At 38.8% G+C, this 14,986-nt stretch overlaps 1 protein-coding gene across 1 annotated transcript; it reads left to right on the forward strand.

Moving 5' to 3' along the window:
- Positions 1–677: 677 nt before the first annotated feature.
- On the forward strand, positions 678–6,857 carry PRL (prolactin). The gene is made up of 5 exons (XM_051610870.1): positions 678–742; positions 2,224–2,405; positions 2,798–2,905; positions 4,320–4,499; positions 6,062–6,857. The coding sequence occupies exons 1-5, from the start codon at positions 706–708 to the stop codon at positions 6,251–6,253; spliced, it is 699 nt and encodes a 232-aa protein (XP_051466830.1). The 5' UTR covers positions 678–705; the 3' UTR covers positions 6,254–6,857.
- Positions 6,858–14,986: the final 8,129 nt, after the last annotated feature.

Here is a 14,986-nt window from a genome sequence, read left to right on the forward strand (position 1 = left end):
AATTGTTGAAAATTATTATTTTTTGAATATAAGAACTGCCTCATTTCTGTAAACACCTCTCAGACCAAGGATCAGTTATACCATGATTTGTGCTGTGTAACGTATTTTTTAAAAGGAGTTATATACACAGAATGTCATATCTATACTTTTACAGGTAGTTACCTGTCTTTCCAGGAGCCTCCATTCCCTTTCTCTGGATAAATTTCCATACATTTTATCTTCTTTGTCTCACTGTGGACATTGTAAAGCATTGTTTGCCTCCCGTAAATAGACAGAATTCTAACATAAGCAAGCTTAGATAGCTGAAGAAACAAGGAAGGATGCGAAGACATTTGGGGGTGAGGGGGAACAGAAGGCTAGAAACATTGAGAATACCTGTCTCAGAACTGAAAACTGGAGCCTTCTAGGATCAATGGCATTTGCACCTCATTCAGGGCAAAATGTTGGCACTTTCTTTATCCAACCATAGCTAAGGTCCCACAGCTGAACTTAATGGAATTCCTCCTCACAGTTGAAAAAAAAAACCAAACCCTGAATATGAATGTGGAAGAAAGGCAATTTGATGTTTGTAATTATCAAGGTAAACTCCACGACCCGCTGAATATATGCAAAATGGATGCTAGATTGTGTATATAAAAGCGGCATGTGCAGAGAATAAGAGCAAGTATTGAGCGTTCTTTCTGGTAGAACAAGTTATCATACAGGATGACTACCATGAGCAACAAGGGGACTTCCCTGAAAGGTAAGACTCCTGCCTTTCACTTACTGGTAACTTCAATGTTTCTTTAAATTTAGATTGAATTAGGAAGTAATGGAAATGCTACAGCTCTAGAAACTGAAGTCTTCCAGCCACCTAGTCTACATCCACCTCAAATGTGTAGGGCCCAAAGCTTGGAATTAGAAGGCAGCTTGATACCTTTTGTACTCAGTTTTTTGTATCCTAAGACTACCTTTGCAAATAGGCTTGAGGGATGTGACACCTGCACATGAAAGACGGGATCCAGACTGCTTTGCTACACCTCTCAGAAGGCCATGACTAAAATTAATTATCCACAACTCTAGAAGTGATGTAGTAAATTTCAATTTAATATCTTCATAACCATCTTCAACTTCCTAAGCCAAGAAGTCTCAGGTTTTCCCATTAATTCAATTATTCCTCAGAGGACAATCCTAACTTCAGCATGTAGCATGTTCCTTGTTCATGGGGGGTGGAGAAAGTCTTACATCAAAATTGTTTAAATGCTCTTTTCTTTAATTTAGAGACAGAAAGAAATTCATCACATGACAACATTAGGGACAGCTCTGCTGATTACGGAGTATACTTAAATTTAGCATTTAAAATTAGTCTAGTGAACCAATACAGGTAGCAGGCAAATTTCCAGAACTAAAAGTCTCTGAGTACATAATGGTGTGCTTTTAATAAGTAAGTTCATTTATCAAATATTTGCTTTTATTTTTTCCCATTGTTTTTATGTGCATATTTTATTTCACTGAATAGAAAACTTGATTTTGTTAAATTAATATTGTTTCAAACAATGAGACTTTGTGTTTAAGATAATGAGAAGTCCCCTATATCAGTTTGACAAGCTCAAGGGAAAAGACCAAGGTTCTCTCTGATTTCTTTGCAGTAGGCAATTCAGGGTTAAACTCCAACTAACAAAGCAGCACAGCTGCTGGAAATCTTCTGACGGAACTCCCAGGACAATCAAAACCTTAAGATAGTGACCTAACCACCCTCTCACAGAATTAATTTAAACTCCAAATGTTTGCAAAGAAGAAAAGGACCTGTGGGAGGACGGGGGGGGGGAAATTAAAAAAAGACCAATCTATTCTCCAGACTTATATATCTGTGCAAACATAATTATGTACCTATATTTACACTGTGAAGAGGTTTGATTTTTTTCTTCCATTTATCACTATGTAATAAAGTCAGGCACAACAGTGAGAAACTTTGAAATACAGTGCGCACTGCAACACAGGTTACCTTCTCTCCTCCAACTCTGTAGCAGGCTGTGCTATAAAGTTAGGATGATGGAGGGTAGAAAGGGTAACAGACTTAGAGCGCTTCCTTCCTCCACTGATTTTCTTCAGCCAGTACGGGGGGTACTCTGAGCCATGTGACAGTACAAACAAAAATCACCCAGCATCTGGCTCTGACAGCTACTTCTAAATGCACATGCAAGTCAATGTGATTTCATTCTGGTTTGTTTTAAACCTGATCAGGTTTGTTGCTGGTGGTCCTTCTGGTGTCCAACATACTCCTGACAAAAGAAGGAGTGACCTCCTTGCCAATCTGCCCCAGTGGATCTGTCAGTTGCCAAGTTTCCCTTGGGGAACTTTTTGACCGAGCAGTTAAACTTTCACACTACATCCACTTCCTCTCTTCGGAAATATTCACTGAATTTGTAAGTACACTGCCTTTTCCTGAGAGTGAGAAATTATAAAAATGCAAATTCATACTTTTAAAGTACAAACATACGGTAATACATGAAATCCTTTAGTAAGTAAACAAATATGACTGCTGCACAGAGAGTGACAGTCCCAATGATGACCAAATCTGTGTATACTGCTAAGATCCCCAACAGTTCTATTAAAAGATACCATTTTTCCATCAGTCTTTACCTCTGGAATAAGTTTGTGTTTGCTGGGTGCCAGATCCACTCACCAGAAATTTTTTACCCTTGCAGTATAAAAGCAGTGATAAAAGCAATGAGAGAACAATTAGTTAATACAGTGCTTGAACTGGACCTCTTCTTACTTATCTGTTTCAATAATGCCTGTCCTTGCTGATCTGCAGGATGAACGCTATGCTCAGGGCCGGGGTTTTATTACAAAAGCTGTTAATGGCTGCCACACTTCCTCCTTAACCACTCCTGAAGATAAGGAACAAGCTCAGCAGATTCATGTAAGTCCCATTTCTAACGTCGTCCAGTGTGAGACAGAGCAGGAGAAGAGGGAGAGTTAAGGAAAGAGAGGCAGCAGAGAAAGAAATAAAGCAGCTCAATTGGAATAAAAAAGCCAGGAAGCGGAAAGCACCAAAAAGCCAAAGAAAAGTTAATTTAACATTTGCTGACACTAAGGTACAGACTATACAGAATATACAGGTAGCAGCAACTCTCAGCTTTCCTGCATTTTCCTATATGTCATATTTAGTCATTGCATCTTGCTTCCAGTTACAATATAACCTCATGGAGTAATGTCAGTTACCATGCTTGTACATTACTGGCAACACCACAATTTTTTAATATTATCTTAAAACACCTTATAGACGATTATTATATTAACAAACATAACAATACATTGGCATAGTGAATACTGTATGTAGGCAGGAGTCAATAGCTTTCCAGTAACTGAAAACACTGAGATTATTAAACAAATGTTAAATAGATATTCTTGCTGTTAAAAGCAGGCAAAAATGGTCACATCATCATCTAAATACAAAGACTCTAGTGTGAAATATTGCAAAACACTTCTACAGAGAAACGTTACATACGTCAATCTAATAATTAAAAACTTAAGATGAAGATAGTCTTGTCCAGCCTATGCTCACAGTTACAATTTGAAAATACTCTGAAGAAAAAAATAAGCACAGGTGTATGGATGTGGGTGTGCCAGGAAGAGCTCTTTATCAGTTTCATGGTGGTGATATCCTTGCAATCCCAGTATCACCATCTTCTCTGTATGTGATTCAGAAATCCTATTGGCCGCAATAGGCAGTGCACAGGGTCACAGCCCTGGGTACATAGCAAGTCTGGTTCTGTTCAGATCCAGTACATCTAGCAAAGAAGAAATGGTTGAATACTGCCACAACCATAAACGTTATGAATTTTTATTGCTCACAAGTAAGAACATTTTTTTAAATGAGAGAACTATTGCTGGAAGCACCATTGTCCAAAGGGCAGGACAGATGAGTTACTTAGAGGCCATGTACACCTTCCACTCACTACTAAACTTTTTCTAAAAATAAACTGGATTTAAAATTTTTCAATAATAACACCAGATAAGGAGTTCTGCTTGTTTTCACAGAGATACAACAGAGCTGTCCTTGCTAGTTTTTAATACGGAGAGGGTTTAATGATAGTTTCCATTACAATTTGGTAACAGCTTGTGTTAATGTTGTAAAACATGGTAACAACAATGACAAACTTGATAAATGCAACTGCACAGAGGCATCTGAGACAGGGCTACAGGGCATACTCAGTGGCAAGTCCCAGAATCAGTTCCCAAATTATTATGAGGATACTGCTGTAAATGCCTCCTGATGCTGCCAGTATTTAGCCTTCTTATTTTAACTGCCTTTTCTTCATGTGGGTGAGCAGCATGAAGACCTACTGAATATAGTAGTGGCAATGCTGCGCTCCTGGAATGATCCCCTGATCCACCTGGCCTCTGAAGTACAAAGTATCAAAGAAGCTCCAGAAACCATCCTCTGGAAGGCTGTAGAGATTGAAGAACAAAACAAGAGGCTTCTAGAAGGACTGGAGAAAATAGTTGGGCGGGTAAGTGTTAGGTACTTAACATCCATCCTGTTGCTGTAAGGAAGATGCACAGAGTGATTGATAGGCCCTCCCTACCCGGACTAGGAAAGAAAATAGTGGATTTGAAGGAAAAAAAGGGAGCTAAGATTGCTGGATCTGAGAACTTTTCAGCTTTCTTCTTTCAGCTTTCCTTTTTTCTCCTGTCTTCTATTTTCTAAACAGACAATGTGATGTGACTGGCATAGCATAATCCACCTCACTCCCAGTCCTGCTTCAAGGAAAGGTGTAATCATCAGGACTGGTAATCGTGATTCTGCCATTGAGAATTTTGAATGCAATCCTGATTTTTTAAGGTTGTTTCTGAGTTTTTTCTCATGCTCATATTTATGATTTAGCATATTTATACAGATCTCGATACATACAGGTATTGTGTATACTTTTCAGAAACAGATACTGTGTTTGAAAGTGTTCTGGAAGTCTGGGCTATTACAAAGACGTGGCATATAGCAAAGTAGTGGCAGTATCTTTAATTTCTTTTTCACACCTTACTGGCTCCTCTGAACTCTGGCTCTGACTTGGTTCCCAATGCACTTGTAAGGTTAGACAAGAAGGCTGTTGTCTGATAAAATCCATACTCGAATACCCCCTGTTATCAGTAATCAATTGAAAGCTTTCCTGAATAAAATCAGCTCTAACTTTTTTATTTTTAAGGGGGCCTGTCTTAGTCTGTGAATATATCATTCTGTCAGTGAATTAGATGCTAACAAGAAGTTCTGACTTTACTGGCTTTTACTTAGGCTCTGAAGAGATGAACAGCATTAAATTGTCACCACCACTGTATCCACCACTTTCCACTGGATCCCTCCTGGTCTCTCCCTTATTCAGTTATGCCTCTCTACTCAGAATTCAAGACTGGCAAGTTCATTAGTGTCAAACCATGGTTTTGAGTGATAGTAGGCCTACCTTTATTTGCCTGTTGCTATCACTGAGTGATAGAGGCTCCACAGAAACTCTCCCATGTGCTTTTACAAAGTATAACTGGTGGGAAATAAGGAAGATGAACAAGCACCAATAGGCACAGAATTCCTTCCTGCTATCAAAGGTAAACTTCTGTCATAAGAGAAAATTATTGGTTGTCTTTTTCAAACAAGGAGATTTGAACCAATCTTCCCCTCATATACTAACTGACTACATGAGTTCCTACACATAGCTTTCTAACATTAGGAATCACTAATTTTTTTTTTATAAAGGAATCTGAGGCACAGTACTTAAGACGTATTGTAGAGAGACTTATCTAGCAACCTGTTGTTGAAAGCTGCCTGTATCAGAGAGATCACCTCAGATGTCGGCTGAGACAAAGTTGGAGACACACAGAGAGAAGTTCTAGGAACAAGTCCTAACAAAGATTTCAAGGTGAAGGGAAGATACGGAACATTATACAGAACAGTGGGAATCATAACAGGAAACACTTTACAAGCCATACACTAGCAACTAGCATTCCTTAAGGCCAGTATTTAAAATCCTCTGTTCCACATCCAGTCAGATTCACTATGATTTATTACAGTATCATTTTGTGTATTTAGGTTCATACTGGTGAGATTGGAAATGAAATTTACTCTCAGTGGGAAGGTCTTCCATCCCTGCAACTTGCTGATGAGGACTCCAGACTCTTTGCCTTTTACAATCTGCTGCATTGTCTCCGCCGGGATTCCCACAAAATTGACAACTATCTCAAGGTTCTCAAGTGCCGCCTAATCCACGATAGCAATTGTTAGGACCTCATGGACCTAATCACTTACTGAAATAATGTGTCACGGTCTTCTTGTTGCTTTGCTACTTTCCATTGCAAACTTTATGAGAAGTCAGATTGTTCAGTATTAGGATCATCAGTAACTTTCAGGCATGTTTGTGTGAATTCTGGCTGCAACTATTAGCACAATTTATCTAGATGTTATAAAATGTTATAAATCACTTGTATGACAAGAACACACTTTTCTGTCTAATGTCCTCACATATTAGCATTTCAATGATAACCAGATCATGCAGATACAAATAAAAATGTTATTAAATCCAAAAGCGTGTAATGCTGAGTGGAATCAGTGAATGAAAAACAGCTGGTATGGTTTATACCTTTAGCAGTAGCTTCTCTTTTTGGATCTCAGTCTCCCAGTTACTGACATCATAATATCTTAGTTCCATTGCTCTTCACCCTCCCTCCTAAAAAGAAGGGGAAGAAAAGGAGAGTCAGGACGATGGAGCCAGGCTTTTTTCAGTGATGTCCAGCGATAGGACAAGGGGCAATGGGTGCAAACTGAAACATAGGAGGTTCCATGTGAGTATCAGAAAAAACTTCTTTACTGTGAGAGTGACAAAGCCCTGGGACAGGCTGCCCAGAGAGGTTGTGGAGTCTCCTTCCCTGGAGACATTCAAAACCTGCCTGGACACGTTCCTGTGTGATGTGCTCTGGGTGATCCTGCTCTGGCAGGGGGGTTGGACGAGATGATCTTTCGAGGTCCCTTCCAACCCCTAAGAGTCTGTGAACTGCTAGAAAGGTCTCATTTTAGCCACCTCTATAAGGATGCAATGATACTTGCATTTCTAGTTTTATTTTTATATATATATAAAAATACATATATATATAATATATATATATATGCCCTGTAATCTCAAAGTTTTCAATTATTGATTGCCTCAGACTTTATCTGAATAAGAATATATACCAAGTACATTTTAAATATATATTAAATCACCTGTATAGCAAACAAATTCTTTGTCCAGTCATAACTGACATCTTTCAAAAGCTCTGAAATACACAAAACTTGGAACATATGCATCAGCAGCTTAAAACCACACAGCTGTGCAACACCACAGTCAAGGAAGAAAATGGGCAAATTTGCCAGGCAAAATGCAAATGCCGAGACTAAAATTCAATCTGATCATAATATTCTATTTTCTGTTATAATGCCAATGAGGGGGGGGAGGAGGCATTTTTAAAGGAATAAAGACAAGCATATCCTTTGTAATTATCACAAGTGCTTAGAATTACAGCGTGAGTACTTTTTCAAAAGAAAACATGAATAATGGGACTACTCTGTATTGAGCTGGAAAAACTATTTTGTCTCGCTGAGTAAACTCCTACCTCAGAATCTCTTTGCAATTCAAAAGCAACTTGATTAATAGGGCAGACATTCATAATTTTACACTTACATGACTAGATCTAAAACAATGAATTTCATTAACTGCTTAAAAATTACAATGCTAAACCTACTGTTTAAAACTTGCATGCACTGACTTTACCATAGCTTGTTTTAGTAAAATGATGAGGTTTTAATTTCATAAAGAAAGATAGAAGAGAATGTCAAAAAAAAGATTCTAAACAACTGAAAAGCTATCTGTTTTGCAGATGTTTAGCTAAAGGGCTATTTAATAGCGATCTGGTTAATATTCTGAGCCATCACAGCTGTCACAGAGACAGAAAGACATCCAACCACATTCAAAGCTACACCTTCATTGTCAAGTGCCCTGGCACAAACAATACCTTCAGACTCTGAATGTTCATGCCACAATACAGGCCAACTGGCAATTCTCTTTTTTGCAATTGCCAATAGGAACAACACATTCTTATCTTGCTAGTATTTTGTTAATTACTGCACATTTGTAAGACCTGAGCAATTATTGTCTTTCATCCAACAAAAATAGTTACATAGCCAATACCTTATTTTATATTAAACTGGATTTAGAACAAGCATGTTCTTTCTAAATGAAGGGAAATTATATCAATAAGTGGTTTTTTCCAAATGTATTAACTCTCCTCTAATTTCTTCTGTTCATTTAAGATTGCTTAGTAATAGGAATGGAAAGGAAAGGTCCACATGACTGAAATATAAGCTCAGTTCTGCTCCCTTTAAAAATTATATTCAAGCTTCCATAGATGGAAGAAAATGTAAGGTAAGATCTTGTGACACCAAAACTAAATTGTATGAAGTTCATCACTGAGAGCATTTATGACTAAACACAACAGAGCAGTAGAGATATGCAAAATAAAAATATAACATCCAATTAATGACTTGTGTCTGGACTCTAGGACTCTAATCGACCATTGGAGCAAACAGAAAGAATTTTTAGGATGTTTTTAAAGCCACTGAGAGAAGATTTTACTGGCAGTATATGTCATTTGGAATCAGTTGCTTAATTAGTAATGTGATAATCACTCCACTATCTTTTTTTTTCTTCTTTTTTTCTTTTTTTTTTTTTTCTTCTTAAATTCTGCAAAAAGCCTCCTATGGTTTAACTTCTAGCAGGAAAAGAAAAAAAAAGAGAGAGACTATAACTTGGAAACTCATCTGTACAATAAAATTCACCTTCACAATATTATTTCAAAGGAAATGCACAATTCTTACAACAGAGGATACAGTGTAGAAACCACACATACCTTATAAGTTTATATTCTGAACAACAGAAATTCTCTGAGGGCTACATTTTAAACTGAGTCTGCTTAATAAAATGTATACAAATAACAAATTATGCCAGAGATGTAAGCTCAGTGATCATACTTATGTATACATCCATACACTATAGAAATCAAATACTACAATCATGCACGGGAATAAAATCACAAGCATACACATTCCCATCAAAATTACTGGAATTACCAGTCTATAAAGTTATTTACATATATGACTATTTCTATCTCAAGCTCTTAATTATTTGTGTCTGCAAAATGCTTTGGTAAATCTTGAAGACTAAAGCTGAGCCTCAATGTTTAATTCAAGTGAAATTTAAGACTGACTCTCCATAGGTTTAAATTAAGTGTTAAAAAAAGGTGGTTTAAAACTTATTTTAAAACATAATTATAGCTATTTGAAGTTCCTTATGCTCACATCCATCTTTAGGAATCAAGCTGAATTCAAATAAATATCAGCCTTGGAAAACAGTAGGAATGTCAGCCGTGGTTTTCCAACTTTTTTTTCCCCAAATGACTCCGTGACTATCAGATCACATTTCAACAATATCTACTATCATGGGGATTTTAAGGTTATGTTTAGATATTTCCCCTCATAATTGAGCATTAAAAAACTACATTTTCTCATAGTAATTTTTCATTTTCTTTAATATGTTCAACTATGAGTAGGAAATGAAAACAGATGAGTAATGGTGCCTAATGTCCTCTAAACAGTATCTTTTTTCCATACAGGTAAACACAGTATGAACTGTCCTTATTTTTTGTTAAAAAAAAAAAAATGGTTCAGAGACTTCTCCCCTTTTCTTTGATGATTTGTTTTTTATAAGGTTCCACAGACAGATTCTGTGGAACACATCCTACAATGCCATTTTAAAGGAAAATACAGAGCCTGTCTTTCAATTTATAATTTTATTGTGCATTGGGGGTAAAAACAAATGCAGTTGCTGAGTTTGTCACTCATTCTCCTTCATACCAGCATGCTTATGCTCTTTTAATAATTCAAGAAGCCCTAGAATCTCATGTTAACATTCAGTTTTTTTAGTAAGAATAAGTTGTCATGGCATACTGCCTTCTAATTCTTACGTCCAAAAGACAATTGCAGAATATCATAACTTTTTGTTTGTTTCCTCATAAAGGATTCTGATCTCCTGTCATTAGCGTGGTAACATTTTATATCATTATTGGCCAGTCCACATCATCTTATTTTTCTTCCTCAGTACACAGTACGAGTAGTAAAAAACTAAGTGAAAGGAGGTTACACAAACACTTTCAGAGTCACAGAAACACTTGGTCTCTGGCTCAAGAACTAGTGATGTATAGATAGATGAATGTTCATTTCCTATTTACTATTGACACTGAGCCTCACTAGAAGTCCTAAGCACATATCTTGGACAGAACCCTTAACCAGGAATTCCTATATTTCACAACCATTTAAAAATGATGGCCTAGACACTAGACAAACTTTGTTAAAGAACACCTTTACAACACTTCTTCACATTTTATCCAGTCTGCTAACAGAAAGTGCTTTGCCAAGTATAAAAATGAATTGTCTTTATCCACAGTATTTAATAGTAGTAGTCTCTCAAAAATTCACTTTTCCTGTCGAACATCAATACACTGATTACAGGAACACTTTTCTCTTTTAAATAAATGATAGGGTTCATTGCACTGAAGAGTTCAGATCACTCACTAATTCATGAGTGACAGTGTGAGTCATCAAAAATGCTAAGAGCACTCAGTCTAGCGTATCAAACAAGCTATAAAAATCATATAGTTTGTACTACATAAAACAGGTTGCAAAGGGTTTTGCAGAATACAAAACAAGTAATGTGCACTCCATGAATAGGAATTATTTTGTGCAGTAAATTACTAAGTTTAAAAATATTCCCATTTACTGATGGAGTGTGGCTTTTTTTCACTTTCCAGCTGACCACCTCACTCCAGTTTTCAGTGTAAAGTAAGTCAGTTAGTAAAGAATATTATATTTTTTATGGTATTATCAGGATTACTAGACCCACAGTCATCAACCAAATAATCATTACCATACACTAACGAAACAAAAATTGGACTCATTCTTGTCAAAGTCCTGCACTGTTTGCTTACAATTCAAACAAACAGGAATCAGAAATATGCGAAGTGTGGTAAATAACATAGCTTACCTCTCTGTTGCTCTTTTCACCATATTGCTAAGGTAGAAATAATACCTAAAATATATACAGATATTATTGTGCTTACCTCTACTGACTTCATGTTTGAAAGAACTTTGCATGGTTTGCAGGATTAAGTCCATAATCATACATGACAATAGGTGTTTTCTTTCTTTAGATGATTGAAATAACAATAATCTTCCCCAGGAGCCATTCTTGGGAGATTTTCAGACTGATTTCACAGATGAAAATAGTTCATATAGCTCCAAAAAGTTTTCAAGCCTTTTGAAGATTATCCAAGAGTAACTAAAGCCTCAGATTCTTTTGGATGTTCCAACATCCTGGACCTACAGCATATGTACTATAACTTCAAATGACAAAAAACCCTGCTTGAATTAAACTGATTTGCATGGTATCTTCCTGAGACCCAGGCAACAGAGACCATGGGTCTTCATCTCAAAGCTAATGCAATAAGCAGCCTAGCAATTCTTTAAAGTGCCTTTTCTGTTACTTTCAACTAATTTGTTCTTCTGGGTCCTTGCTGCATCACAGTGAGAAAATAAAAAGATTCTGTTCTTTATCATCTTCCACCGGAAAAGACTTCATCGTATTAGAAAATGCGCTCACGCTCTCTCTCAAGGGCCATGTGAAACAAGAAAGTGCAATGCACAGCCTGAGTTTACTGAGAGATTAGCTTTTGATGGATGGCACTGTGAAAAATGTTGAGCAAAAGCATCAGAAATGGTTTGTAAGAAGTTAGGATACCCATTTATTTTTATTTTCACTTGAGATTCCATCTAGGTGAAAGTAAGGTTTAGGTGAACGTAAAACATAAAGAGACTGATACAAAAACAAATCTTGAAGCTTTTAATACAGTGGTAGATAGCAGCATTGTTCTGCAAGAGACATTTATTACGCCCTAGACAACCCTACTTGTGCATGTCACAATTCAGCCAAGAAAAAAAAGAAAAATAAGTTCACTACAGCTCTGAGAGGTAACTGTAATGATATATGTCATGCACATCACCTTAGCATTGTAGCATGACATACCTGGCATGGTGTCTTTATCCAAGGAATTATGAATTCTGCCTTGGCCCAAGCTAAGAGTATTGTCATGGCATAAATATGACTGGGGACAAAACAGTAGAACAACACTGTAGAAAAGCAGTGCTACATCATGTGCAGCACATTTTAGAGAGATAGTCAAGAAAAACCCCATCCTGTCCTCCAGAGCATGCACAAAATTATAGAATCATAGAACAGTTTTGGTTGGAAGGGATCTTAAAGATCATCCAGTTCTAATGCCCCTGCCATGGGCAGGGACACTTCCCACTAGGCCAGGTTGTTCAAAGTCCCATCCAGCTCTGCCTTGGGTACTTCCAGGGATGGGGCATCCACAACTTCCCTGGGCAACCTGTTCCCCTGTCTCACCACCCTCACAGTAAAGAATTTCTTCCTAATTTCTAACTTAAATTTACCCTCTTACAGCTTAAAACCACTAACCCCTGTCCTACATGACCTTATAAAGCATCCCTCCCCAGATTTCCTGTATGTCTCCTTCAGGTATGGAAAGGTGGCTGTAAGGTCTCCCTGGAGCCTTCTCTTCTCCAGGCTGACCAAGCCCAACTGTCTCAGCCTGTCCTCATTGGAGAGGTGCTCCAGCCCTCTGATCATCTTCATGGCCCTCCTCTGGACTCACTCCAACAACTCCATGTCCATGACCCTCATCCAGGTCACTGAAGATGTTGAATAAGACTGGGCCCAGTACTGACCCCTGGGGAACACCACTAATCACAGGTCTCCAACTGGACACTGCACAGTTGATCAAAACCTTCTGGGCTCTACTGTTTAGCCAGTTCTCCATCCATCCCACTGTCCACTCTTCTAACTCACACGTCCACAAGGATGTTATGGGAGAATGTCAAAAGCCTTGCTGAAGTCAAGGAAGGCAACACCCACCGTTCTCCCTGCATCTATCCATTTTGTCACATCATCATAGAAGGCTATCAGATTAGTCAGACATGATTTCCCCCTGGTGAATCCATGCTGGCTACTTCTGATAACCTTCTACCACGTGCTTAGAGGTGACCCCCAGAATGAGCTGCTCCACCATCTTTCCAGGGATGGAGGTGAGGCTGATTGCTCTGTAATTACCTGGGTCCTGTTTCTTGCCCTTCTTGAAGACTGGAGTGACATTAGCTTTCCTCCAGTCCTCAGGCCCCTCTCCCATTTTCCAGGACTTTTCAAAGATGATGGAGAGCAGTCTAGTGATAACTTCTGCTAGCTCCCTCAGCACACATAGGTCCATCACATCAGGGTCCATAGACTTGAAGATGCCCTGTTTCCTTAACTGATCTTTAACCCAATCTTTTTCAAAGACTTCAAAGTGAAGTCTTCCTCACTCCTGACTTCTTCTGTGGTCTGGAAGGCTTGGGAATCCTGGGGGTTGGCCTTAGCAGTAAAGATCAAGGCAAAGAAGGCATTAAGTAACTCCATCACCAGGGCACCCACTTCATTCAGCAGTGGGCCCACATTTCCTCTGGCCTTCCTTTTACCTCCAACGTAATTGAAGAAGCCTTTCTTATCATCCTTGACTTCCCTTGCCAGTTTTAATTCTGAGGAGGTCTTAGCTTTCCTTGTTGCATCCCTACACTCTCTGACCACATTCTTGTATTATTCCCAAATGGTCAACCCCTTCCTTCCATGATCTTTAAACTTCTTTCTTCCACTTAAGTTTGTTCAGAAGTTCCCTGCTCAACCATGCAGGTCTCCTGGCTCTCTTACTTGATTTCTTACTCTTTGGGACACTTCAATCTTCAGCTTGGATGAAGTCGTGCTTGAATATTACCCAACTCTTTTGGGCCCCATTTCCTTCCACTACCCTATCCCATTTGATTTCTCCAAGCAGTTCCTTGAAAAGGCCAAAATTAGCTCTTCTGACATCTGAAGAGTTACCCCCAACCTTAATGTCTTCTACCAGTCCTTCTTTGTTTGTCAATACTAGGTCTAGCAGTACACCTCTCCTTGTTTACTCCACCATCTGAGTCAAAAAGTGATCGTCACTGCACTGGAGGAACCTCCTGGACTGTACTTGCCTGGCTGTGTGGTCTCCCCAGCAGATACCAGGATTGTGATCTCAGCTGTCTGTAGAAGGCCTCATCAACATCCCCATCCTGATCTGGCGGCCTGTAATAGAGACCCACAGCTGTGTCTCTCGTATTAGCTTGCCCCTTAATCTTCACCCATAGGCTCTCAACCTGCTCTTCATCTGCCCTCAGGGACAGTTCAATACATGCTAGCTGGTCTCTCACATAAAGAGCAATTCCACCACCTCACCTTGCTGGCCTGTCTTTCCTAAAAAGGACATACCCATGCATGACAACGTTCCAGTCATGTCAGCTATCCCACCACGTCTTAGTAACTGCAATGAGATCATGGCCGTGTGACAGCACACAGCTCTCTAGTTCTTCCTGTTTATTCCCCATGCTGCATGCACTAGTGTATAAGCATTTCTGAGAGGGGAAAATACTAGCATGCTACCCCACAAGTGCTGAGCCACAACACCCAGACACTTCTCTAGCAAGCCCACTTGTATCTCCATTCTCCTTTCAATCTGGTTCAAAGCTCTCTGGATAAGCCTTGGAAACTCTAGCCCTCTTGCTGCCCCCAGGCTCATTTCCAGTGGGCCTGGTTTTATCCCCTATCCCCTTCAAGCCTAGTTTATAGCCCTCTCAATGAGCTCCGCTAACTCCTGGCCCAGAATCCTTTTCCCCCTTGTTGATAGCTCTACAACATTTTTTGTTAGCAGACCTGGTACTGTGTAAACATCTCCATGATTGAAAAACCCAAAGTTCATCTGACAACACCAGCCTCTAAGCCATTGGTTAGTCAGCCATGCT

Source organism: Apus apus, chromosome 2 (genome assembly GCF_020740795.1).
Source record: "Apus apus isolate bApuApu2 chromosome 2, bApuApu2.pri.cur, whole genome shotgun sequence".
NCBI classification, from domain to species: domain Eukaryota; kingdom Metazoa; phylum Chordata; class Aves; order Apodiformes; family Apodidae; genus Apus; species Apus apus.